The sequence below is a fragment of the Eleutherodactylus coqui genome, chromosome 7 (genome assembly GCF_035609145.1).
Source record: "Eleutherodactylus coqui strain aEleCoq1 chromosome 7, aEleCoq1.hap1, whole genome shotgun sequence".
NCBI lineage: Eukaryota > Metazoa > Chordata > Amphibia > Anura > Eleutherodactylidae > Eleutherodactylus > Eleutherodactylus coqui.
The window spans coordinates 177,527,361-177,554,696 of NC_089843.1; the positions used below are offsets into that span (position 1 = coordinate 177,527,361).

Sequence of the window (27,336 nt, forward strand, 5' to 3'; positions counted from 1 at the left end):
AAAGGGGACTTGATGTCTTTCTGGAGAAGGATATTACAGGATATAAATATTAGGTTAAGTGTCAATCCTGGTATATAGGCAGGTAGGAACTATTAGGGGTTGATCCAGGGAACAGTCTGATTGTCATTAGGGAGTCGGGAAGGAATTTCCCCCCCAAAAGGGCTAATTGGCTTCTGGCCTTGGGGTTTTTTGCCTTCCTCTGGATCAACACAGTAGGATAGACAGGCTGGACTAGATGGACAATGTCTTCATTCGGCCTTACATACTATGTTACTATGTTACCTGTATCAAAGTTTAACATGATTTTTGAAGGGGTTATAACTTTCTGTGTAACAGTTTATTTACACTTTTAATTACTTTACAGTGGGTATTGTGTTATGATAAGAGAACAGTATTTTTTATGGTTTAAGGTTATATAACGTGTCATAGAAAGTTATCACAATCAAGGTAATCTATGCTGCATATGCAGATATTTATGGGTGACACTAGACAGACTGTTTTCTTCCTTTTGGAGGAAAATTAATTTGTATACATATGCAGAATGAAATGCTGTATTTTAATCAATATGACTCTGCAATAAAAATATAAACTCTGATTAAAACTATTAAAAACAAAAAATTCTGGTATTACTGTATATGCTGGAAAGGGTCTTCCCAGGTATTTAAACATCATCAGCATCTCTTTAAAGCATATTTCTCAGACTATATAATAAGACTGCTACATTTGTTTCTTAACAATGCTATGTTTTATCTTTATGCAGTTATGTCTGAGGCTTCAACATGTATTATTTTTATTGAAACTCAGAATGGTGGAGAAATGACTTGTGTTCTGCCTTGTTGTTTTCACCATTCTACTTCACTTTCAAGTAATTCCTCTTTTCCAACTCTATTAAAGCCAAAAAGATTGAACCGTTAATGCTCTGGTCTAGCTAACTCAGAAAAAGCAGCCTCGTAAGTCAATGTGGCTGACAATTTTATCTAATTCTTGTCCCAGAAACTGATGGTAGGACAAGATGTAGTCAGGTTTGTAGGTGGTTCACTTTATTTTCAAGCACTTTAGTAGTTAGCTCAAAGTAAATGAATGAATTACATTAGTTCATTTATTGATTCAGTACTTAATATGTTAACCTTCTGCTTCATACTTAAGACATTTAAATAAAAAACAACATCCATTAGGTTTTACAAATTTAAATGTTTAATGGTATAATTTAGCAATTGCATTGTACAGTCATTTTTGTCAGATTACAGAAAAAAAACATAAAACATTTTAGAAAATAATTTAACAAAATCAGATTAGACAGCACATTGTTTGACTAAAAAATTGTCGATGAGTAACAGAAAAGATTTGGTGCAGTTGGTGAAAAAAGCCTCCCAAAACAATGTGCTGTCTACTGGTCCAAGTGCATGGTCCTTCTGGATTTTAAATTATTATATAAAAATGTATCTCCCAGAGGGATAATACCCACTTATTTTGTTATTAAAGTCCTTGCAATGAAAATATATCTGTACACCAATGTCAAAAAGGAGTATTTTCATTTCAGATAATGCAAAACTGCAGTTTAGCAGCATCGTTTGTGAATACATTATTGTTTTGCAACTGGAGCTTATTACATTTTAATGATACTTAATTGAATACATTAGTGTAAAGCGTCTTGTGTCCAGATGTTGGTTTTGAACTGATAATGCTGGTAACAATGAACAGGTCTGATAGCTTTGTAAACTGAGCCTTCTGTACTTGCAGTATTCCTCTGGACCTTAAAAGAAAGAGAAGAAAACATTAAGGTAAAAATGGTTTGTGTACTATGCAAAAAAAAATGAATGAAAGCATAACTGGTGAGTTGAAAAGTTCATACCATTGCTGCATATAATGAATATTTCCTTCAGAAAACATCTTCCAAATCAGTGATATAGTACTTTACAATATGCTAACACTTTCTGATCATTGGAGGTCTCATTGCCAGGACCCCCACTAATATAGAGGATGAAGAAGCTGGCGACGCCGTTCACAGCATTTAAGCCACATCAACGTATTGTGTTTTTTATTAGATGACTTGTACTGCATTTCACTACATAGCAATTGTCTGGAGTAGCTGCTTTACAGGGAAATGCATAGTCATTCAATCAGGAAACACAGTCTATTCAATCAGCGAAGGTCTTTGCAGTCAGATCCCCACTGATCAGCAAGTCATGGCTTATCCTAGTTATATGATGTGAATAACCAATAAGAATTGTAAGCTTGTTTTTCTTATCAAACCTATATTTCCTACAACTTTAACTTGGGACATGCAAAGTACCCTCCAGAAAAATACCCTTGAGATCAGTGTTTCTCAAGTACCTCCTACATATTCTTAGATAACACTAATAGCAGAGACAGTATGAACAGATTACAATTATATAACTGGTACCTGTGCTGTATTAATGAAATGCTTAAGACATGACTCATTAGGGTACTTGAAGACTGGAGTTAAAAAATGCTACTCCCAATGCAGTTACATAAGAAACATTGTACATTAGATCAAAGTCAGAATGCTATAAGGAGAGAAGGACAGTCCAATACTTCGTTCTCACTGGAGATGAGGCACTACAAGAACTTTCCCCTTCTAAACATTAAAATTAACTTGGATAATGGGCCAAGGCACATGTGTTATGAGGGTGTCAGAAGTGACATCTGATAGTATCATATATTAATAATATGAGCACCTCTGTTGTCATTCTATCCAGTTTCAGAACTAGAGATTCTCTGCTTTTGCATTCAATAATTAAAGCCCCTGAATAAGAGGAATAAGCCTCCACCACATTATATATATTTTTATAACCCAATAAATAAGTAGAGAAAGGACAGAGGAGTTCCTCATTTTTCCTGGGACCCTTTAATAATATCTATTCATCATGTCATGGCATAGACTCTAGCATATACAATACAATTTCTAATGAGCTGCAATTGCAAACATTTACATGAGACCAATGTGTGTCGTTAAATGTAGAATATAGCGGAGTTCCAAAATGTTATACAAAATATAAATTTCAGTTTATTTCTGCAGACGGTATGACTAAAGAAGAATGTCACGGAGACTGTTATGGCTATCATTATGGATTGTACAGGCTTTATTGTAGAATATTAATATGCAGCCATTGTAAATAAAGTAGTTGTGGATTCAGGCTGCTTGCTGAGAAGTACCGAGGCAAACTGATGCTGGCAGTCACTAACACTAAAAGAAAAGCAGCAACAAAAAAAGGTCTAACAGCAGAGGATAACAGCAGCTGTCAGGTTCCCCAGAGCAAAAGGAAATGCATTTGTTTGTAACTGCTCTGGGGAATGGAAGGCTGGCTTTTTCTGCATCGCACTTCAGATGCTGATCTGCTACCTGTTTTCTCTACTCTTCCAAAGCACTAATATTTTATACTCTGATTCTGCTGCAAAAGACTGGAAATATAAGTAAAAGAAAGCTTCATTGTTTATGACAACTTTTCCATGAGTACTTGTGATCCATAAAATATCATGCAATTACAATGCACTAGATACAAATCATGACCATCGTCAAGGGATCTCAGCAATAAATGGGAATATATTGATGCATAACACACACACACACACACACACACACACACACACACACACACATATATATATATATATATATATATATATATATATATATATATATATATATATTCATTCATCTTCACTTGGTAGTTGGCAATATTTCAATACTTCTGTTACATTTCTTCTTGCTTCTATGACATCATTGTATTCAGTAGCACTGTACAGAGATAGTGGTGATGTATGGAATAGTGATATTTTAAAGTGGTCTATTACCATTGAGTAAACTGCCACAACTATACTTTATCTCATATAAATGTATGTAAACATATATATATTTACTTGATAAAGTTGTGGGCAGTCTATTCAAATTGTAGTTTGTAGCCAATATGAAAGAAACAAAATAACAGCATATTACTTTATGCCCATGTGATGTGTGATGGTGACGATCTCTATCCAGAGCCGTGAAATGTGTGGCGCTATATATGCATCATGAAATAGATTAACAAAACTAATGTGTCACACAGAAAACACTTTGCTCTCCATTTGATATGGTTTCCATTCTTACTTTTCAGGACAGAAAAGCATAGTTGACTAGCCTATGGTTCTGTCTAGATCTGTCTGAATATCATTATTAGTGATTCTGGCAGAAGGAAGAGATTCAAACTAGGGACATAGCAAATAACAATGTATATGAACAGAGCCTAAACTGACACCAGGCTTAGAACTTTATATCGCCTTTTTTTTAACGGACCTATCTAACAAAAAAGTGTTTGATAACTGTGGAAACTCCTTTCATTAGATTTGAAAATGAACCTTAAAGGGTTAGGGACCAGAGATGAGTGTGCATACTCGTCCGAGCTTGATGCTCGTTCCGAGTATTAGGGTGTTCGAGATGCTCGTTACTCGAGACGAGCACCACGCGGTGCTCGACTCCATTACATTTCCTTCCCTGAGAAATTTGCGCGCTTTTCTGGCCAATAGAAACACAGGGAAGGCATTACAACTTTCTCCGGTGACATTCCAGCCCTATCCCACCCCCCTGCAGTGAGTGGCTGGGGAGATCAGATGACACCCGAGTATTTAAATCTGCCCCGCCCACGGCTCGCCACAGACACAAGCTAAGAGAGATCAGGGAAAGTGCTGTCTTGCTGTAGCTGCTATAGGGAGAGTGTTAGGTGTTATTTTAGTCTTCAAGAACCCCAACGGTCCTTCTTAGGGCCACATCTGACCATGTGCAGTACTGTTGAGGCTGCTTTTAGCAGTGTTGCACAATTTGTTTTTTTTTGTATATCGGGCATGCAGTCCATAGCATCCTCAGTCTGCAGTCATTTTACAGAGTATAGGGGCAGTACTGCTGAGGCAGGGACAGTGGTACAGGGGAAGAGGTATACTAGCTATATAGGCAGTGGGCTTTTTCAAAAAAATTGGGAAAAAATACTATATTTGGGCTGCTGTGACCGTCTTCAGTTTACTGCGTGTCTGCTGGGGGTAGTAGTCACTGATTAATACCCAGCCTTGCGCATAATTGTTTCCTGGCTGCACTGTGCTTTCAGTAACCACAGTCATCATCCAACAGGGAAATCCATATACAGGCTACATCACAGGCAGTGGGCTTTTTCCCAAAAAGTGGGAAAAAATACTATATTTGGCCTGCCTGTGACCGTCTTCAGTTTACGGCGTGTCTGCTGGGGGTAGTAGTCACTGATTAATACCCAGCCTTGCGCATAATTGTTTCCTGGCTGCACTGTGCTTTCAGTAACCACAGTCATCCTCCAACAGGGAAATCGATATACAGGCTATATCACAGGCAGTGGGCTTTTTCCCAAAAAGTAGAAAAAAAACCAACTATATTTGGCCTGCCTGTGACCGTCTTCAGTTTACGGCGCGTGTGCTGGGGGTAGTAGTCGCTGATTAATACCCAGCCTTGCGCATAATTGTTTCCTGGCTCTGCTGTGTCCGTTATATGATCGCCGTCATCCTGCCAGAGGGAAAGAGTATACATATATTCGCTGCATACGGTGTCTGTCTGGTTTTTCACCTTACCATTTTAAAAAATTGAAGCAAAATACTTAAGGCCTACCACTGGCCTTTGGCCACTTGACTGGTTCTGCCCTGTGAATTCCAGTAGCTCAGTCATACGCACCTAGGTCTCACTACAGGCTTGCGCATAATTGTTTGCTGGCTCTGCTGTGCATTCTGTAAGCGAAGTCAGCCTCCAACCACAGGCCAATAAGCGGCACATTTAATTACAGTGTTCTGTTTCTGCTCTATTCGCAATACACCATGCTGAGGGGTAGGGGTAGGCCTAGAGGATGTGGACGGGGGCGAGGACGCGGAGGCCCAAGTCAGGGTGTGGGCACAGGCCAAGCTCCTGGTCCAGGTGTATTGCAGCCGACTGCTGCGGGATTAGGAGAGAGGCAAGTTTCTGGGGTCCCCAGATTCATCTCACAAGTGTGAGCAGGTCCTGTCGTGGATGGCAGAAAGTGCATCCAGCAATCTATCGACCACCCAGTCTTCTACGCCGTCCACAGCTGCAACTCTGAATCCTCTGGCTGCTGCTCCTCCTTCCTCCCAGCCTCCTCACTCCATGAAAATGACACATTCTGAGGAGCAGGCAGACTCCCAGGAACTGTTCTCGGGCACCTGCCCAGATTGGGCAGCAATCGTTCCTCTCCCACCGGAGGAGTTTGTCGTGACCGATGCCCAACCTTTGGAAAGTTCCCGGGGGATGAGGCTGGGGACTTCCGGCAACTATCTCAAGAGCTTTCAGTGGGTGAGGATGATGATGACAATGAGACACAGTTGTCTATTAGTGAGGTAGTAGTAAGGGCAGTAAGTCCGAGGGAGGAGCGTACAGAGGATTCGGAGGAAGAGCAGCTGGACGATGAGGTGACTGACCCCACCTAGTTTGCTAAGCCTACTGAGGACAGGTCTTCAGAGGGGGAGGCAAGTGCAGCAGCAGGGCAGGTTGAAAGAGGCAGTGCGGTGGCCAGGGGTAGAGGCAGGGCCAGACCGAATAATCCACCAACTGTTTCCCAAAGCGCCCCCTCGCGCCATGCCACCCTGCAGAGGCCGAGGTGCTCAAAGGTCTGGCAGTTTTTCACTGAGAGTGCAGACGACCGATGAACTGTGGTGTGCAAGGTTTGTCGCGCCAAGATCAGCCGGGGAGCCACCACCACCAGCCTCACCACCACCAGCATGCGCAGACATGATGGCCAAGCACCCCACAAGGTGGGACGAAGGCCGTTCACCGCCTCCGGTTTGCACCACTGCCTCTCCCCCTGTGCCCCAACCTGCCACTGAGATCCAACCCCCCTCTCAGGACACAGGCACGACCGTCTCCCGGCCTGCACCCACACGCTCACCTGCGCTGTCCTCAGCCCCATCCAGCAATGTCTCTCAATGCAGCGTCCAGCCGTCGCTAGCGCAACTGTTTGAGCACAAGCGCAAGTACGCCGCCACGCACCTGCACGCTCAAGCGTAAAACGTGCACATAGCCAAATTGATCAGCCTGGAGATGGTGCCGTATAGGCTTGTGGAAACGGAGGCTTTCAAAAACATGATGGCGGCGGCGGCCCCGTGCTACTCGGTTCCCAGTCGCTACTACTTTTCCCGATGTGCCGTCCCAGCCCTGCACGACCACGTCTCCCGCAACATTGTACGCGCCCTCATCAACGCGGTTACTGCCAAGGTCCACTTAACAACGGACACGTGGACAAGCACAGGCGGGCAGGGCCACTATATCTCCCTGACGGCACATTGGGTGAATTTAGTGGAGGCTGGTACCGAGTCAGAGCCTGGGACCGCTCACATCCTACCCACCCCCAAAATTGAGGGCCCCAGCTCGGTGGTGGTATCTGCGGCGGTGTATGCTTCCTCCACTAAACCACCCTCCTTCTCCTCCTCCTCCATCTGCCAGGTCCTTGGAAACTTTGATGAGTCTACCCAGATGGTGAGCGGCGATGCTGCAATCATTAGCGTCACCATTCCTCTGCTATGCCTCTTGAGAAATTCCCTGCAAAGCATAAAGGCAGACTCTTTGCGCTCGGAAACGGAGGCGGGGAAGACAGTATGTCGCTGGATAGTCAGAGCACCCTCATGTCTATCTCAGCGCATTTTGGAGGAGGAGGGGGAGGAGCATGAGGAGGAGGGGGAAGAGACAGCTTGGCCCACTGCTGAGGGTACCCATGCTGCTTGCCTGTCATCCTTTCAGCGTGTATGGCCTGAGGAGGAGGAGGAGGATCCTGAAAGTGATCTTCCTAGTGAGGACAGCCATGTGTTGCGTACAGGTAGCCTGGCACACATGGCGGACTTCATGTTAGGATGCCTTTCTCGTGACCCTCGCGTTACACGCATTCTGGCAACTACAGATTACTGGGTGTACACACTGCTCGACCCACGGTATAAGAAGAACCTTTCCACTCTCATACCTGAAGAGGAAAGGGGTTCGAGAGTGATGCTATACCACAGGACCCTGGTGGACAAACTGATGGTAAAATTCCCATCCGACGGCGCTAGTGGCAGAAGGCGCAGTTCCGAGGACCAGGTAGCAGGGGGAGGCGCGGAGATCAGGCAGCATGTACAGCGCAGGCAGGGGAACACTCTCCAAGGCCTTTGCCAGCTTTATGGCTCCCCAGCAAGACTGTGTCACCGTTCCCCAGTCAAGGCTGAGTCGGCGGGAGCACTGTAAAAGGATAGTAAGGGAGTACGTAGCCGATCGCACGACCATCCTCCGTGACGCCTCTGCTCCCTACAACTACTGGGTGTCGAAGCTGGACACGTGGCCTGAACTCGCGCTGTATGCCCTGGAGGTGCTTGCTTGCTCTGCGGCTAGCGTCTTGTCAGAGAGGGTGTTTAATGCGGCTGGGGGAATCATCACGGATAAGCGTACCCGCCTGTCAACTGACAGTGCCGACAGGCTTACACTCATAAAGATGAACAAAGCCTGGATTTCCCCAGACTTGTCTTCTCCACCAGCGGTACCTAAACAATACGTGGGCTGCACCCGCGGATAGAAGCATCGTTCTCTATCACCATAAAAAACGGGGACCTTTTAGCTTCATCAATCTGTGTATTATATTCATCCTCCTCCTCCTGCTCCTCCTCCTCCTCCTGAAACCTCACGTAATCACGCCGAACGGGCAATTTTTCTTAGGCCCACAAAGCTCAGTCATATTACTTTTTGTAAACAATGTTTATACGTTTCAATTCGCATTAAAGCGTTGAAACTTGCACCTGAACCAATTTTTAAGTGGGCTGCCTCCAGGCCTAGCTACAAATTAAGCCACAGTAAGCTAAGCGATTAATGGGTTTCCCCTGCCCTCTTGGTTGGGCATGGGCAATTTTTCTGAGGTACATTAGTACTGTTGGTACACCAATTTTTTGGGGCCCTCGCCTACAGTGTAATCCTAGTAATTTTTATGGGCTTCGCCTGCACTCATGGTTCAGCAAGGTGTGTGGGGTTGGCCTACACTTTTGCTACATAAATGTAACTGGGGCCTTGTCTATACTGCAACTACTGAAATGTGAAAGAGACTTATCTCCCTAAACTGCTGCAACGGGAATGTTACTGTGGCCTGTCTTGACTGCTACTACTACTGAAATGGAATTCTAATACTGTGCTCCCCCCTATACTGCTGCTTCGGAATTGTTACTGGGGCCTGTCTGGACTGCTACTACTACTGAAATGGAACTAATACTGTGCTCCCCCTATAATGCTGCCAGTGATATGTTACTGGGGCCTGTCCCTAATGCTACCGCTGAAATGTTACTAATTCTGGGCTCTGCCTATACCGCTGCTAATGCTATGTCACTGGGGTGTGGAAACGGAGGCTTCCCAAAGACATGATGGTGGCGAGGCCATTTCCCACCAATGCGGTTACTGTTAAGGTGCATATAACCACGGACACGTGGAGAGGACACGTAGTGCCTCAAAAACATCCCCCTCCTCCTCCAACAATGAAAGAAAACATTCTTGGCAAATACCTTTGCACTGGTCCGTCTGGTGGCAGTCAAAGAATTTCACCTTTAACGACACAACAAGAGAGCCCCCCCACCATCCCCCCGCCACGGCCCACTTAATCCTGGCCACATTCCGAAAACCAACTAAATAAAACCGCGCTACTAGGTCCGCAGTCGCCACCACATTCCCACCAACGCGGTTACTGTTAAGGTACATATTACCAGTCTGACTGGGGCATGCACTGTGGGCCGAAGCCCACCTGTATTGTATCTGACGTTAGCTCTGCTGAGCAGGGCACTGCAATGGGATACATTTATGTACCGCCGGTGGGTTCCAGGGAGCCACCCATGCTTTGGGTCCACACGGACTTCACATTAGGGATTTGTACCTGCCTGTGTCTATGTATTAAAAACCCCGGTCAGACTGGGGCATGCAGTGTGGGCTGAAGCCCACCTGCATTTAATCTGACATTACCTCAGCTGTGCTGGACAATGCAATGGGATTTATTTATGTAACACCGGTGGCTTCCTGGGACCCACCCATGCTGTCGGTACACACGGAGTTGTACCTGCCTGTGTCTACTTATAAAAAACCCCAGTCTGACTGGGGCATGCAGTGTGGGCCAAAGCCCAGCTGTATTTAATCTGACATTAGCTCTACTATCCGGGGCACTGCATTGGGACAAACTACAGGAGCAATACAGCGCTAATGAGACGTGCGCAGCTACGCTAGCATTGGAGTCCGCTGTAGGCACGCGATTGCTGAGGGTTTGTGCAGAGGCCTATGTCCTGGGTGCAGTGAAAGTCCGCTTCCAGCCTAGGATTGCTGAATCTGTGGGCCAAGGCCTATGCCGTGGGCGCGGTGCAAGTCTGCCATGTTTGGCCGCTCAGATCAATTTTTTGTTCATGTCTTGGGTTTCCTAGGACCCACCTATGCTGTTGGTGCAAACTTAGTTCCCATTGCGGTGTTTGACCTGTCTGGCACAAAGGCACTGACTGACTTGGGTAGGGGGCAGAGCGCTGACGGCTTTCCCCTTGCAGTGTGGATTGAGCTATGCGACACCTTGACAGAATGAATACTGTGTGGCACATGCATTCCCCATTGGTATGCCCACGTTTGCAGCTCCTGACGGAGGTGGCACAGGATTGGAGTTCTCATTGCTTCTGTACAGCATTGTGGGCTATCGCCCCGCCCCTTTTAAAGAGGGTCGCTGCCTGGCCCTGCCAACCCTCTGCAGTGTGTGCCTGCGGTTCCTCCTCATGGCAGACGCACTTATAAATAGACATGAGGGTGGTGTGGCTATGAGGCCAGCGTGTGGCATGAGGGCAGCTGAAGGCTGCGCAGGGACACTTTGGTGTGCGCTGTGGACACTGGGTAGTGCGGGGGGGGGGGTTGGGCAGCATGTAACCCAGGAGAAGTGGCAGCGGAGTGTCATGCAGGCAGTGATTGTGCTTTGTTGGAGGTAGTGTGGTGCTTAGCTAAGGTATGCCTTGCTAATGAGGGTTTTTCAGAAGTAAAAATTGTTGGGGGGGGGGCCACTCTTGCAGCTATTGTGGCTTAATAGTGGGACCTGGGAACTTGAGATGCAGCCCAACATGTAGCCCCTCGCCTGCCCTATCCGTTTCTGTGTCGTTCCCATCACTTTCTTGAATTTCCCAGATTTTCACAAATGAAAACCTTAGCGAGCATCGGCGATATACAAAAATGCTCGAGTCGCCCATTGACTTCAATGGGGTTCGTTACTCTAAACGAACCCTCGAGCATCGCGGGAAGTTCGACTCGAGTAACGAGCACCCGAGCATTTTGGTGCTCGCTCATCTCTATTAGGGACCTGTAGTGAATACAATGTGATTAAGTAAAAAGTTAAGAAACATCACAAAACTTTACATTATTATAGTTCAAATAACTGGAATGTCTTAACATCCAACATTTTAATATGATCATCAACTAAATTCTCTCAGGTTAGATGAAAACATTGATTGGGCAGTGTTTCGTTTAATATGTAGCTTTGCTTTTTCGGCACTAAGCTCCAGTTTACTACTGGAGTACGATGAAACTGTAAAAGCACATACATTTCTATTATCTTCTTTAACTGTACTGCCAGATCATTAACCCGGTTACTTTCTTCATCTTTCATCGCCTTCACACTATTAACATATTTATTTTGACTCTATACTTTTATTTTAACCTTCCTTTCTTCATTCTAACAACTCACTGGAAAGTTGCTCGTTAGTTTTTCTTGACTGATATAACCTTAGTTCTTGATTGCTCTGTTTTATGAGGAACTGTTTGTGCTGCAACTTAATTGATGTTTTAAACGTAAAAGACGAGACACTGCTGAAAATTCATTATAGAGGATTTGGTGTTTTTCGGATTACTTTACTTCATGAAATTCCGCATCTGAATAATTGAAATAATGTTCGACGCTGAGGCACCACATTACTGAACTAAGAGAGTTTAAATTACCAAATGAATTGTTTTTAAGAAATTCACCCTAAGCGTATGCTTATTTTATAACTTCTTGTTATAGTATAATAGAACATAATTAATACAATGGATTTATCAAACTGCAACAAGCTGTAAACATTATTCTACTTTTTTTTACTCTTGAATTATCCATGCACCAGTTTATCCCATTATACTGTATCCTAGGCATTACAAGATAGAGCTGGGCAGCTCAGCAATAATCCTGATCACATGCTATGTACATTCTGTTTGCATTAGAGACAGTTTCTTGACGTGCAGTGCATTCAACGTGGAACAAGATAAGTAGCAGATATTTTATAGTCACTCTTTTTTATTATGGTCAATGTGGATCTGATCACTGTATATTCCATAGACTTTCTTTTGTTTTTTACTGTTATAATAGTGATAAGGGGCAGATATACTGCATCATATGTGCAACCTGTGTAGCAGTACAGGAACCAAGAAGGTAAGGGCCACACTGCCGAATTAAGCAGCTTCTTACTATTAGTGCTAGTCCATAAGTCAATTTGGGAGTTATAAAAAAAGAATATTCCTTTCCTAGCTTTAAAATAAATTTAACTTATCAAACAATGTTTCTAATAAAAACATTAAAGTAATGAGTAAAGTGAGATCCTATGCTAGCATCCACTCAGAGGTAGTTTATCTATATAAAATGATCTGCAACCCAAAATGTTTGTGTTTGCCAGTTTTTAATGGGGTTACTGAGTAACAATAGAGTTTTGACTCACCTTTATGAGGCATAACATCTGAAACTGGCAAAATAGATATATCTGCCCTTTTTGCTTCTTTACTTTGCTTCTTGGTCAACCAATTTTCTGCTAACCTGCACTACAGTAATTGGAGTTGGACTTAACACCTGCCCACTCAAAACTAAACCCTTAACTTTGCTATTAGGATTGTGGGCAACATTATATAATCATCAATATATTTTCCACAAATAATTTAAAGGGTCGGGTTATGCTAAGGTTAATATAAAATGTGTAAAGTGCACCAATTTCAAGTTTTAGAGAAATTACAATATATGAATAATTAAAATACTAGATTGATGTAATAAACACTCAGAGCTTGGCTAAATGATGGCATTTCTAAATTGGCATTAACAAAAATCAATACTTTGTACAAACACAAAATAGATAAATCCAGCATTACCCACAAAAATCTTCAATTCAATTATAAAAACATAAACATTTCACAATATGGTCAATTAACAGATGCCTGCATGTTCTTGTTCACAGCATAATTTGTAAGGTAACATACAAAATATTTTAAGACAGATGAACCAGTCAGGAAAGAATGCAGTTCTTAAAGGCATATTCACTCAAATTTATTTGTAAAGCCCCATTTACACTGAAAGATGCTCACTCAAAAGACCGCTTGAGTGCCAGTTTTGAGCGATCATCTTTGCATTAACTCTTAAGTAGCTAATTAGCTACTTAAGAGTTAAATGAATGTGGAGTGGGACACCACTGACAGCTCAGAGAACAGCAACTGTTTTATACATGCAAACAGCTGCTTTGTTCTCGGAGCTTTCAGCTGGTATCCTGTTGAGAAGTCTGAGCGGGATACCAACTGAAAGAATGCCATCAGCAGTATTCCGCTGAGAACTCAGCATGTGGTGCTAATAAGAGTCATCGCTGATTTTTAGCTTGCTAAAAATCAGCAATGAATGAATAGTGCATGAAAAGTGCACGATGCAGAGCATTTAGGCTCAACGGTTATCACTCAAAAGATAGCTTTTGAGCAAATTTTGAGAGATAATCGTTGTCTAAATGGTCCTTTACTCTCACAGATGTGTATCCATAAATACAGCAAGCAGATACATATGTATGAAACGTATTCATATGGAGATTCTAATAGATATATAATAAATCACATTGTCCAATCTATGTTTAGACAGACAGGTTTACATTTTTTTTACCACCAGAACAGAAGATTTTCTGTTTTGCCAGTGTATTGACTAATGTTACAATACATGTTCCATATGTAAAGAACCCCTTCTGGGAGGGCTAAGTTTTATCTTTGATGGCCATTTTGTAGTCCCTTGAGGACAGAAAATCTCCCAAGTCTCTCGCTCTTTTGGCTACACATTTTACACTATCCTGTAAAATGCAGTTAAAAAGTTTATCTTGCATCAAGACAGGTAAATATTTGTAGAATATATCCTTAATCTGATTTTAATTTCTACTATTTGGTTTGAAGAAAATGACACCTGTTTGTGTATTAACTTTTTTATTAGACTTGATACTACTCTAATGCAAGAGGGTTTATCAGCGGGTATTTTTAATTAAAATAGAAAAAACAGAGTGTATCAGCTTCCTGAGCACTTGGTTATGCCGATGCTTAAAGGGGTTTTACCAGAATAACAAGTTATTCCCTATCCACAGGATGGGGCTAGATAGCTGATTGGTGGGTATCTCCCTGCTGAGACGGTAGTCCCGTTCTCAAGATAGGTGGGGATATCAGTGGTGAGACCCCCACGATCAGCAAGTTGTTTTCTATCCTGTGGATAAGGGATAACAAGAAATTCTGGTAAAACCCCTTTAAACTTACAAAAGTAAGTTCTTTCCACCATTGCATCCTATCATCTCCGGCACTGGGTCTCAACGAGAGACTCAGTTCCTGGATGAACAATCTTGTACAACCATTCCTCAAGCATGTACCTGGCTATTTAAATGATAGCAAGAAAGTTTTCAAGAGTCTGGATAAATGTATATGGCTAAAAGAATATAGATAGTTGTCCTGTGATGTAGAGGAATTATATTTCTGTATACTTCATGAACAGGCATGTATAGCACTGTCTCATCATCTTCAAACATATAGGGGCAGATTTAATATTAAGCCTTTCCAATCCAATTTGTATCCTGGTTTTCCTAGGGGGGCATACTCTTTTTCTGCCGTTATACAATGGCGCTATATGCTGGCTAAAGCCAGTACTGCATGAGGTGACACATCGGATAGGCTCCGACAGCAGAGAGGCTGACAATATACAGTAAGAGAACCCCGACAGATGTCTTCCAACATCTGAGCTGTACAGCCTCAATTCATAATGTCTTCAGAGGTCAGACAGTGGATTGGAAAGGATTAATATTAGAGATGAGCGAGTATACTCGCTAAAGCCAATTGCTCGAGAGAGCATTGCCTTTAACGAGTATCTTCCCCGCTCGAGACTGCAGGTTCAGGTGGCGGCGCGGGGGAGCGGTGAGTAGCGGCTGTCAGCAGGGGGGAGCGGGGGGGGAGAGAGGGAGAGAGAGATCTCCCGTTCGTACCGCCCCGCTCTCCCCCGCAGCTCCGTGCCCGCTGCCGGCACCCGAACCTGCAGTCTCGAGCGGGGGAGATACTCGCTAAAGGCAATGCTCGCTCGAGCAATTGCCTTTAGCGAATATACTCGCTCATCTATAATTAATATGTGCAAGCTTTCTTGCAGAAATTGCAACAAACGGTCTAACATGCTGTGCACCACATTTATGAAGTGTTTTAAATACCTTTAGACACTTTTTTCAGCAAGTCTTAAAAAGGGACAGAGATTAACAACAAGGGAGCATAGCTTCGCATGATAGGGGGCATGGCCTAAATACTAAGAAAAAAAATTGAAGTACGAACCAAGCTAACTGACACCCTAAGCATGTTTTGCTGAATCACAGGACCACTCATATTTTGTCCCTTAGCTTGATGATGGTGTCAGTGATAGACTTTAGCGGGAAATTATGTTTGAACTTCACATATTTTAACATGGCAGATAGAAATATTCACTATTGTCAATTAGAGTTAGTGTAGTGGTCTGGACCTCACCCTCTCAACCTTCATTATTCATACTCCATAAGGTGTGCTAATAGGGATGAAAACTCTATTAACAACTTTGACATCATTGACCTCATAATTATGGCCTGTTAGTACACAGCTGGTTTTGTTGGAGCTTTGAGGGTGTATGGGTAATTTTATAAGATAGTGTAAAATGTGTAGCCAAAAGAGGTAGAACTTTGAGAGACATTTTGCCCCCAAGAGCCTATAAAATGAACAAAAAAGATAAAACTTGGCTGCCCCAAAAAGGTTTCTTCAAATGTCAGGACATGAAATCGCTGACAAAACAAAAAACATTTTGTTTTGCTAATGGTAAAAAAGAATCTTTTGAAATTAAGAATTGTATAAATTGAAACACTCACCATGTTATTTATATGATCAACTGCATATACATAGGTTGCATGTCCAGAAAACTAAAAACCAGTCTGAACATATTTTGGGTATTGCAAAATAAACATTTATCTGCTGCAGCAAAATATTTTATGGAAAAACACAGTGGCTCTTTAAATTCTGCAGAGGAAAATGGTCAGCACCAATCCATGTGTAAAATCTTAAATAAAACATGCTTACAAGAGTAGCCCAACCCCGCTCATGTCCCCCGGATGTCTGCCCTTAGGCCCCCTTCACACGAGCATAAGTGTGTTTGAGCATGCCTGAGCACTGCCCATTGGTGGAATGAACAATGCTTATTTGCATGTGCATCATTGTATTTTACTGTACTTTTTGCGCTCGCAAAGTATGTTCATTTGCGTGCCGCAAACAAAGACGCACTGATTGAAATTGATAATCACTTTTTCCAGTAGAATTCCATAGTCGTTCACACATCTCCTTGCATATTACATGCACATTTGTGTACTCCCCACTGATTTCTATGAGGACCTTTGATGCGCAAATATGCAGAAAAATAGAGCATGCTTTATTTTATTTTTGCATGACCGTAATGCTGTGAACAATAATTACACAAGTTTTAATTATATAGATCTGTTATTGCACCATGTTCTGATATATTTTTATGTTGTTTGAATAAAGCGGTAGATGTTTTTTGATAGAGTCGGATATATCTATTTTGTGGATTTTCTACCCTCATAATTTTGAATAAACAGCCGCCTTTCTACATACCAATATGTTGTCATATGGCAAAATGACTATGCTTGAAATAATCTCCAATGCTATTAGGATTTCTTGGAAAATAAGTTTTTTCCCAATGCCTAATTGTTTTATATCAAGTAATAACCAATAGAACAAGAATTGCCTCAAGCCATTCTAGCAATACATACCATACTGAGCTCTATATTACGTAGACATTAATATAATGCTATACCTAATCACTGTTTAAGTAATTGGTTTGCACTCAAAATGCTGATAGCTTTTGTCAAAAGGTAAACCAATCAATGATTTTGCTACGAGGCAAATGTTACAGCAGTCTTCATTTTAATTAAAACCCTACTCCCAAATATACGCTGCAGGAAAATATTATTACGCACTACAAGGTACTCTGAACACTATAAGAAAGCAATTTAAATAAAATTTGCTCCTGATAAAGTTTGGTTCGTTCAATTACCCAATGACAAGATGTATAAATTTAATAATAACCTACAGCAGTTCAAACTTCTATTAACCCCTGGCAATATTCTAGCTTAAAATATATTGTCAACACAAGGAATATGTGTGCAAAAAACAATACACATTATGTGAAAAGTTAAACCATGAGATGTTATCTTATGTTGTATTGCCTATATGGCCTTTCTAGCCTGCTTTTGGTATATCTATTTCTTTCTTCCCTGTTTACAAAACTTCACAACAGGAAATAGCTGCTCATGCTGTCACTCAATTTCCCTGCCTTTTGAGTGGCTAATGCCTTATATGGAATTATCTATTGAGCAATGTTCTACTGTATAATCAATCGAGAGTTGGGGGAGTGACAACTCTATAGGGCTGTAATAGCAGGCATTTCATGCTGACCGTTTGTAAAATACAGAGGGTTGTCAGAGAAAGCCACATAACCTTCATGTACACTACTGAATTACGGTGATGTACAAGCTCTGGATTGTTCAAAGCTGTCACAGGGCATCCATAGGCGTCTATAGGACTATATTTACCAACACATGCCTCTAATGTCCTATGGAGGCACCCAAAGGTTTTTCAATTCTCTTACTCAGAACATAGAATAAAACACAAAGAAATACAATAAATACACAGAAATATAGAAAACTGATGACACAAGAAGACTGCATGGTCCATCTAATTAGTTCTTCGATTATATCCTTTTTATTGTAGGGGTATGGCAGGTATGCTAAGATTCACATACTGCTCATTTTCCAATTATGTCTGCTGAACGTTTTGTGCCAAGCATCTACTACTCTTTCAGTAAAATATTTTCTGCCATTACTTCTGAACTTTCCCCCAAGTAATTTGTGCCCCATACAATAAATATACAAAAGCATACGATATACATAGAACAATATACAATAATCAAAGAACATTTTAAGTGAATTGAATTTGTTTTTCATTATCAAATGATCCAAATGACATTTTTAAAGCAGAAGAAAAGAATGGGTTTTAATAAACACCTATTTAAATGAATTGAAAGAACGGCAAATTAAAAGAATTAAGTACAAGTAACTAAAACAATGACTCAACTAAAGACACGCTATTATACTCTGGACTCATAGGGTATGTTTAAACAGGGTGTACACACTGCAGACTTTACACAGCGCAAAATCAACAGCAAATACTCAGCTATTCTGCAGTGGTCAAATCCACATCATACTAAGATGGTGCAGATGTTGCCATGGATTTTGATGCAGATATGCCATACCTTTCAACCATTGCATTGCAATAGTTAAAATCCGTAGCATAAATTGACATGCTGTGGAGTTAAAATCTGCAGCATATTTCACTTATACTATGGATTCTGCACAGAATTCTTCTGCACCATGTGGATGATATTTTTCGGATCTCATCCACTTAGCTATTACAGTATCTATGTCCTGTGTGATAATACCCATATACTGAAAAATCCCATACAGAAGAAAGAGATGCTGGCAACATATTCAAATCAATCAAGCTAATCCATATCATCATTATTAGAATGTGCAGTATATAATAAGTAAAATCCAGCATTGAGTTACTAAATAATTGCTCAGCTTAAGGCATAATTAGTATTTCTGGATGTAATCAACTTGAAAGATAGACTTATTAAAATGCAAGGACTAAAATGTATTGTCTCATTTAAAGTACAATAAATACTAATTCAAAGCAGTGTTGGGGTGGAAATGAAGTGCTAAAATATGTCAGATTAAATGAATTGTACAGGGAATACTACTAACCTGAAAGCAAATAGGTTGCCCTAGATACATCACTAGTAATGGAAAGACAAACTCATAATAACTCCATGCAAATTGCTAATTTTTCCTCTATGGGTTTATATCCCAGGTGTTAATTGAGACAGTCAGTTTATCAGTATAACTGAAATCCTTAAAGTGCTACTTTAATATATGATGCAAATCCCCGATTTTAAACGCTCTTATGATGATACGTTTATCATGGCTGGTACTTTAGTTTCTATAAAACACAGCAGATACTGTTGTATGATCTCAACTTGGTAAGTAGTTTTAGCATTTCCAAGCACACTATGCATGTTTATAAAGGTATTCTATTAGGCCTGCACTACAAAACTATTATATACAGTAGCATGGAATGTGGAGTTTTTATATAATGCTAATTCAATAACTATTTCTATATTACACTAATATGCAGAATCACCAATAAATGAAAGCAAAAGGATTAGTAAAAAGTATATACTATATGTGATTAGGAGAAAACCTCATCTTCCTGTAGCCTATAGTTCACCTTTTCCTGACTGTAGGCTCATTGCATATGCTTGAAAAAGTACTTCACTTCCTACCATGTCAGCTTAGACTGAAGCAGTAAATATTACTCCCCCTTAGTGATGGCAAAATCGATAGAGGAGTTTAAATGGGGACTAGACGTCTTTCTAGAGCCTTACGATATTACAGGGTATAAGCACTAAATAACTAGCGGGGTTGTTGATCCGGGTCTTGGAGTCAGGTAGGAATTTTCAAACAGTGATCCAGGTATTATTCTGACTGCCATTATGGAGTTGGGAAGGAATTTATTCCTTCAAAAGGGCTAAGTGGCTTCTGCCTCATTGTTTTGGGTTTTTTTTGCCTTCCTCTGGATCAGCAAAGGGGGTTGGAAACAGGCTGAGCTAGATGGAAGTTGTCTCCCTTCAGGCTAACATACTATGTTACTATCTCATATCACACTAGGTGACACTCAAGCACACAGCAAGACTAGAAAAATTATTCTTTACAGACGTATTGTAAAGGGAAGGAAAAGACAAAAATGTGCATGTCATGTTGTTATTGTTAGCCGTTTAGTCGTTCACGCCCCTCGGTGACCCTAAAGGCGAGTTCCCTCCATGTTTTTTTTATTTTTTACTGCTTCTTTCAGTTGTGTAATATTCATGCCAGTATCAGCTTTGATAGTATGAAGCCATCATGTTCTTTGGTGGCCATGTCTTCATTTGTCACTGGTCTGCCCAAGCATTATAGTTTTTTTTCCGACTCTTCTTGTATTACATGGCCAAAATACATGAGTCTTAGTCTGGTCATCTTGCCCTCCAGTGATATATCAGGTCTTAAAGAGGCATCCCAATTTGCACACTTACCCCTATTCACAATATACAAGATAAATGTTTCTTGGGAAGTGGCAAACAATCATGAGAATGGGGATCCTTTGTCTCCCTTTATGTAGTGAGCGCTGACTGAGCATATGCGCTGAACTCCATTCACCTCAGTATCACTGCTGAAATTAGCCGAGTAAATAAGGGCCATTTCACACTATTTGCCAAGGACCATTTCACACTATTTGGCCATTTGCTTTTCGTCTATTTGTTCTATCATGGGAGTAGCAAAACAGAAACAAAAGGTTTCAGTTTTTATGCCTATAAAAATGCATTAAAACTGAGGATCTTCAATTTCAATCCATTTCTCAATTTTACATTCCTTTCCGTTTTTCATACTGGAACTAAAGGGCAACCGCTGTGCGCTTCCATTTTCATCTGTTTTTACTTTCTGAACATGTGCAGAGGGCAGGAGACAATGGGGGGGGGGCATATTTGGTATTTCAGCTGCACTTAAGCGGCGCTGCTGATTAGAGCCACCTGATTGGGTCTTCGGCACCACGTGACTACACTGCATGCACGTGGATTGCCTTAAGCAGCCGTGCACTACAGTTAAGCAGCCATGCACTACACACTACACTTAAACAGCCATGCACAGACCCCCCTTTGGAGATGTGCACGAGTGCTACTTCACAAGACCCGCGGGGGGATAGGGTTTAGGGTTACGTTTAGGGTTAGGTTTAGGGTTAGCACGGCTCATCGTGCACGGCTGCTTAACTGTAGTGTGTAGTGCACGGCTGCTTAAGTCAATCTGCGTGCACGCAGTGTAGTCACGTGGTGCCGAAGAGCCAATCAGGTGGCTCTAATCAGCAGCGCCGCTTAAGTGCGGCTGAAATAGCAAATATGTGTGGGAAGGGGGGGTAGATAAAAAAGCCAAGCAGTACAAAAAAATGGATCCTTTTAAAAGGCTGAAAAATGATAGTGAAACGGAAATGAACAGAGCATAATTTCAGGTTTTTTTTAGGGATCAATTTGACGGATCTGCCAAAAATAATTAGGAAATAATGCTTTCATTTTTGCTTCGCTTTCATTTTGCACAGTTCTGTATTTTTGTAGAGCAGGATCTGTGAAAAAAGCTAGTGTAAAGTCAGCCTTACTTGGCTTCTCTTTGGCGGTTATACAGGGATGAATGAAATGGCTTCAGGGAATACAGGATCTCCATCCTCAATAACAGAAGAGGTGCCATTTGTCGAATCCCCACCAATTAAACACTAAATCCCTTATCCAAAGGCTTGTAAAATTGCGACTACTGCTTTAAGGCTATACTATATAAAAGGAAGGATTAGTTTAGCAATATGTTATCTTAACATACAGAAAATTTTTAGACTTCTGCTGACCTTTTAGAGTTTAATATAACACATTTTCAAAATACAATACTCAAACAGAAACATCAGCAACACTGACTTAAGGCCGCCTGCAGACGAGCGGGTCGGATCCGGCAGCAAGAATTCTCGCCGCGCGATCCGACCTGAGCGCCTGCAGGGACGAGCGCGTACTCACCCGCGCCTGGCTGCCCCGGCTCTTTCATGTGCCGGCTGCCGCGCAGACCGGAGCCGGCGGCCGGGTGAGTGCGTGCCCCGCAGAAAATTAGGACATGCCGCGGTTTGTTTGCCGCGCGAGATTTCGCGCGGCCAAACCGCGGCCGTCTGCATAGGAGTGCGTATTTTAATGCACTCCTATGCAAACTTTCAGCGGCGGAAATCCCGCGGCGGGATTTCCGCTTGTGTGCAGGCGGCCTAAAAGGCACACAGATCCTTACATAATTCCCAGTAGGTGTAGGAGGGTTTTATAATGAAATATGCAACAGACATTATACTTTCAACTTAACAGATATATGCCCAGAGAAGCTTCTTGGTCTTGAATTATCTTAGGGACTATTCCGATAGGATGATAAAGCCCACACAACACACCACAAGCCGAAATAAACTGCGCACAAGAATCTGCAAGCTACTTGTGGATTTTGATGCAGAATTGATAATGATTTAAAGCCTGCCTACAACTCCACATTAAGATCCACAGTTAGACCTGCAGATTTTGGTGTGGAATTCTGTAGTTGTGGATTTGGCTACATCCTATGGTGTAATTCCATCCCATGTCAAAGGTCCCGTGTAAGCACATGAGGATATGATTTTCTAGGGTCAAAAATAGATGGCAGGAATGCAGCTGTAAATAATGCAGAGGTAGAAGTCATACTTGGGCCCTGGTGCTTTAGGGCAGGGTTCCCCAACTCCAGTCCTCAGGGACCGCCAACAGGTCATGTTTTCAGGATTTCCTCAGTATTGCACAGGTGATGTAATTATTGTTGGTGCCTCAGACATTGCCACAGGTGTTCTTACTATAGGAGATCCTGAAAACATGACCTGTTGGTGGTCCCTGAGGACTGGAGTTGGGGACCTCTGCTTTAGGGGATCCAGAGACCTTTCGGCTTCCTACTCCAAATATAGATCTTGCATTAGGCCACAGAAGCATCAAGTTATATGTCTTTTTAACCCAGTGTGTCAGTTTACAAGGTAACTTTGGGGGGCATGCAAGGGTATGTTTTCTTCCTCTATACATAACCTTATGGTTATGGATATGTTATCACTTTTAAAATGTTTGCTACCACAACAAAATAGAAACATTTTTTTTATTATATCTGCCTTCGACTCTTTCTTCTGATTCACTAAGAGGGTTGCCCACCTTGATCGGCTGAGTGATAAAATCGTCCTGATTTTTGCAAAATCCCAAGGATTGTGACTTATTTAGTTGGTGGGGCTTTTTTGTTAATATGAAAAATAAAGAAAACCGAACAGAGAAACAGCAAACCCATACAGTACACGTCAGCAGCCTCAAGGTTGCCAGTTCAGCCACTACAAATTACTTGAAGGCTGTATGCAGCTGGCCGCTTTTTTATGCAAACTACACAGTTAGCAGAAAAGTTGCATAAAACTACACTAAAAAGTGAACTTTCAACAACCTAAAGGAAAAATAAATTTACAGTAAAAATGTAGTAAGCAAGGAGTAAGGGACATGACGTAGATGGTAGTAGAGGTGGTAGAGGATGGGCCAAGTTGAAATTCAAGCGACTCCCAATGAAGCAACAGCTCCACATTTTGCAGGAGGCGAGGCAAGCTGACTATCATTCCTTTGTGGTTCTGCCCGTGCTTAACATTGGCAGCATGCAGAACTGGTCATAGAGTGGATGACACAGCCTGCCCCTTCCTCCCAGTTGCAGGTAAACAACCAAAGGGAAAAGACCTAGACATTGAATGCACTGATGCCAAACCATTTTTTTCCTCCAAAGAGGAAGATGAGGGTGGGCAATGTGTAGTCAGGGGGATGTGAAAATTGTGTTGCTAGCTCCCAGGCTTCACTGTCACATAGAGTTCACTCAGAAGAAGATGGACATCATAGAGAGAGAGGAGATGGAAGATGAGAGCTGCTTGATCCAACATGGACAGACAGGGAGGGTCATAATTGCACTTTGCAGAAGGGGAAGGGAGAGGCAGACATTGTGGGGCACTACCATGATAAGACAAGGAGTAGGGTGTCTCAGACAAATATAAGGGCTGTACCATCACCAGCAGCAAAAACATCATGCCCACAGCTAGGTCTGCTCAAAAGACTTGTGCAGCTTAGGCTTTCTTTGAAACTACATGTGATGACAGAAGAGTAGTCATCTGTAAGATTTACAGTGAGCATTTAAAACATGGCATGAACAGAAACAACCTCAACACAATATATATGAACAGTCACATGAACTCCCACCATCTGCTGACTTTAAAAGCCCACCTTGGCCAGATGTCAAAGAGTGTGACAATGGGACCAACCTGCTGGCAGCCCTCCACTTCAGCATTCTCACACACATAACTTGACTGGACCATGTGATGAACCTGGTAGTGCAGCATTTTCTAAACAACTTCTCAGGCTTACATCCAGTGCTGGAAAAAAAACACGTACAGCGTTCACACGTTGCCACCTCTCAACTGGTGGACGTGCAGAGAAAGTCCAGGTTACCACACAACTGTCTCATCTGTGATGTGTCTACAGAGTAGAATTTCATGTTACATATTTTTCAAAGGCTAGGCCAGCGATCAAGGTACTAGATGGTGTATGCCATTAGCAGATGCTGTATCGAGGTCGGTCACTCGATGCCAGTGGAAAGACTGCAGCTCAAATACATGTATGCTGCTTTAGCCAGCTTTGAGAAAGCAACGAAAATGGACAGTCGTAATGATCCACTGATCAATATGACTATCCCCAGATGCTACAGGGTCTCAGGGACAATAATTTGTTGTTGTCACAGGAGGAGGAAGGGATACCAATCTCTCAACTGTCTGGCCAGTCCGCAATTACACCACAGCGAAGGAGGCTTTAGGCAAGAGAGGGGATGTCTTCTTTAACACATTTTTCCACCCATGAAAGAAGTATAGATGAGTAAGAAGAAAAGGAAGAAGAGGAGGGATGATCTAAGTCCAGAGGCAGGGAGGGAAGCTATGTAACGTTTCTACCATCCATCACTAACCCCAGCTATTCCACGTGGATAGAGGGACCAGCTGGGGGACACTTTTAGGCCTGACCCTGAGGAATGTGGCCACACTCCCTTAAATACTTTAAGGCATGTGAGTGCTTTTATGCTCCATTGCTTGCAGAGGAGCCGTTACATAGTCCACATCAAAACATCAGATCATTACTGAGTGGCCACTGTCCTTGATCCATGCTACAAGGCCAAAAAGATAAATCTCATTTCAACAGTGGAGAGATACTTAAAAATGTCAGGATAGACTGCTAAACAGCTTGAGCACAGCATTTCCCCATGGCTGCAGTGATGCATTCGCAATGGCTCTCAGCTCTGTGGCTTATGGGGGTGAACAGGAAGCCACAACAGCAGCACCACCACCAGTTGCAGGGAAAGTCTAATAGAGTTGTGGCATAGTTGTTTCAGCAAAAGCATAGGGCAGGACTGACAGTCGCAGGCAGCTGTTATCTATTGTGGTCCAAGAGTATGCCAGCTCCTGTGTGAAAATACTCACACATGGCCTTGTCTCCTTTGACTTCTGGGTGTCTAAGCTGGATGAGTGTCCAGAGTGTGCACAGCATGGTTTGGCCTCATGTCCACTTGCACAGATGGATTTCACAGCTGAATTCTGCAGTGAAATCTGTGCGTGTCCACGGCCATGGAGAGGGCAAATACATTTTTCTTACCTTTCCGGACACTGTGGGGCTCTCCTCTGTGCAGGCCAGATCTTCTTTCTTCTGGCCAGCGGATGTGCTCGGCACACCGGCAGGGTGCTGCACGCATGCGTCGTGCACACCATTTAAAAAAAAATCTCCTGCTCTCCCGCATATCCGCAGCACAGCATAAAAACAGCTGCGGCAGACGGCTTTCATAGGCTTCAATGAAAGCCAAGCGAGCCGTCCGTGCAGCAGATCTGCAGGAAAATGGAGCATGCTGTGATTTTTTTTTCCCATGCGTGCGACCCGCACGCCGAGAAGAAATCCCATACACATGCTTTTAGCTGCCCTACGGATGCTAATGCATCCCTATGGGCAGCAAGACACACGGATTTCCCGTGCGGGGGCCATGTGCGGTTTTTATAAATAAAATCTGCACGTGGACATTGGGCCTTAGAGGTGCTTGCCTGCCCTGCTGTCAGTGTGCTGTTGGAAAGGTTGTTCAGCACAGCTGGGGGTGCGATAACTAACAGACGCATCTGCCTGTCCGCAGAGAATGTGGTTCAACTGACATTTATAAAAATGAATCAGGCATGGATTTCACTGATCTCTGCCTCCCTCACCCCACACATGGCAGATTCCACTGATTAGTTAGCATGCTGGAAATTTTTACTCACATATGACTGAGCATAGCTTAATATCAAAGACCACACCGTGTCCTCAAGTTGCTGTTGCTGTTTGTGGTGGTGGTGCTGCTGCTTTCTTTCTCTTGCTTTTGCCATGTTTCCTCCACCTACTTTACCCCAAATAAAAAATATGGCAATAAGAAAATTTGTTTCCATGAGGAGCACACTCTGCTATCAAGGTATTGTTGCTGCTGGTGGTGATGGCGCTGCTGCACTCCTTCTCCTGTTTCCATCATGTTTCCTCTTCCTACATGCCCCAAATGAAAAATATATCAATAATATATCAATATATCTGCCTACTTCACCTGAGAGAATTTCTCCCTGTAAAATTCATGACATTGGTTTTAAAATAAGCAGCACCCCTGCTGCCTTGCATAGCCAAATTTTTGGTAGCTCTACAGCTGTTCCTTGGAGCAGGCCCATGCTTGAGTATTATTTTCACCTGGCAGAATTTTTCCCTGCCATCTTCCTTGGTACAATTTTTGATCTAGGAGATCCTATGTCAGCATTCTTTTATTTTCAGCTACACCCCTGTGCTACGATTGACTCTACACCACAGTACACAATTTTTGCCATTTTTTGGAGGGAGCACAGTGTTCCCCAGATGTGTGGCTGTATTCCCATGCAAATTGGCTGTAGGAGGGGGCTTTGGATGCATTAGTGACCTTCTGGAGGGCAATTTTTTACTCCCAGTGACCTAAATGGGAGTCAGAATCAACCGTCCCAATTCACAATGATTTTTGTGAAATTGACCCATTACAGACAAAAGTTGATTATTCTACTAATCGCTCATCAGTATTTACTAATAAAAGGCAAATTTTACATTTAGGTTGAAAATCGCTTTTATGGTCTCTGTCTTTGTTACAGACTTCCTTTTATGCACTTAATATGGATTTTATCTTTCACCGTGGCAAAAAAGTATCCCAAAATTTTCTATCAGTTATTCACAGGTTAGGATTAAAAATGAACTTTTATTAATAAATGATAAAATTGACTTA

The 27,336-nt window shown here is 42.4% G+C and overlaps 1 protein-coding gene and 1 long non-coding RNA gene across 2 annotated transcripts in view; one reads left to right on the forward strand and one right to left on the reverse strand.

The window, feature by feature from the left end:
• LOC136572977 (uncharacterized) overlaps positions 1 to 27,336 on the forward strand; it is a 220,993-nt gene that overhangs the window by 152,037 nt on the left and 41,620 nt on the right. Inside the window, exon 2 of the long non-coding RNA XR_010785834.1 lies at positions 1,741 to 1,781. This is a non-coding gene — a long non-coding RNA (uncharacterized lncRNA). The remainder of the gene's footprint in view (positions 1 to 1,740; positions 1,782 to 27,336) is intronic.
• CCSER1 (coiled-coil serine rich protein 1) overlaps positions 1,181 to 27,336 on the reverse strand; it is an 803,172-nt gene continuing 777,016 nt past the window's right edge. The window contains exon 10 of the mRNA XM_066574037.1: positions 1,181 to 1,753. Within this exon, the coding sequence (XP_066430134.1) occupies positions 1,637 to 1,753 (117 nt within the window). The 3' untranslated portion in view covers positions 1,181 to 1,636. The remainder of the gene's footprint in view (positions 1,754 to 27,336) is intronic.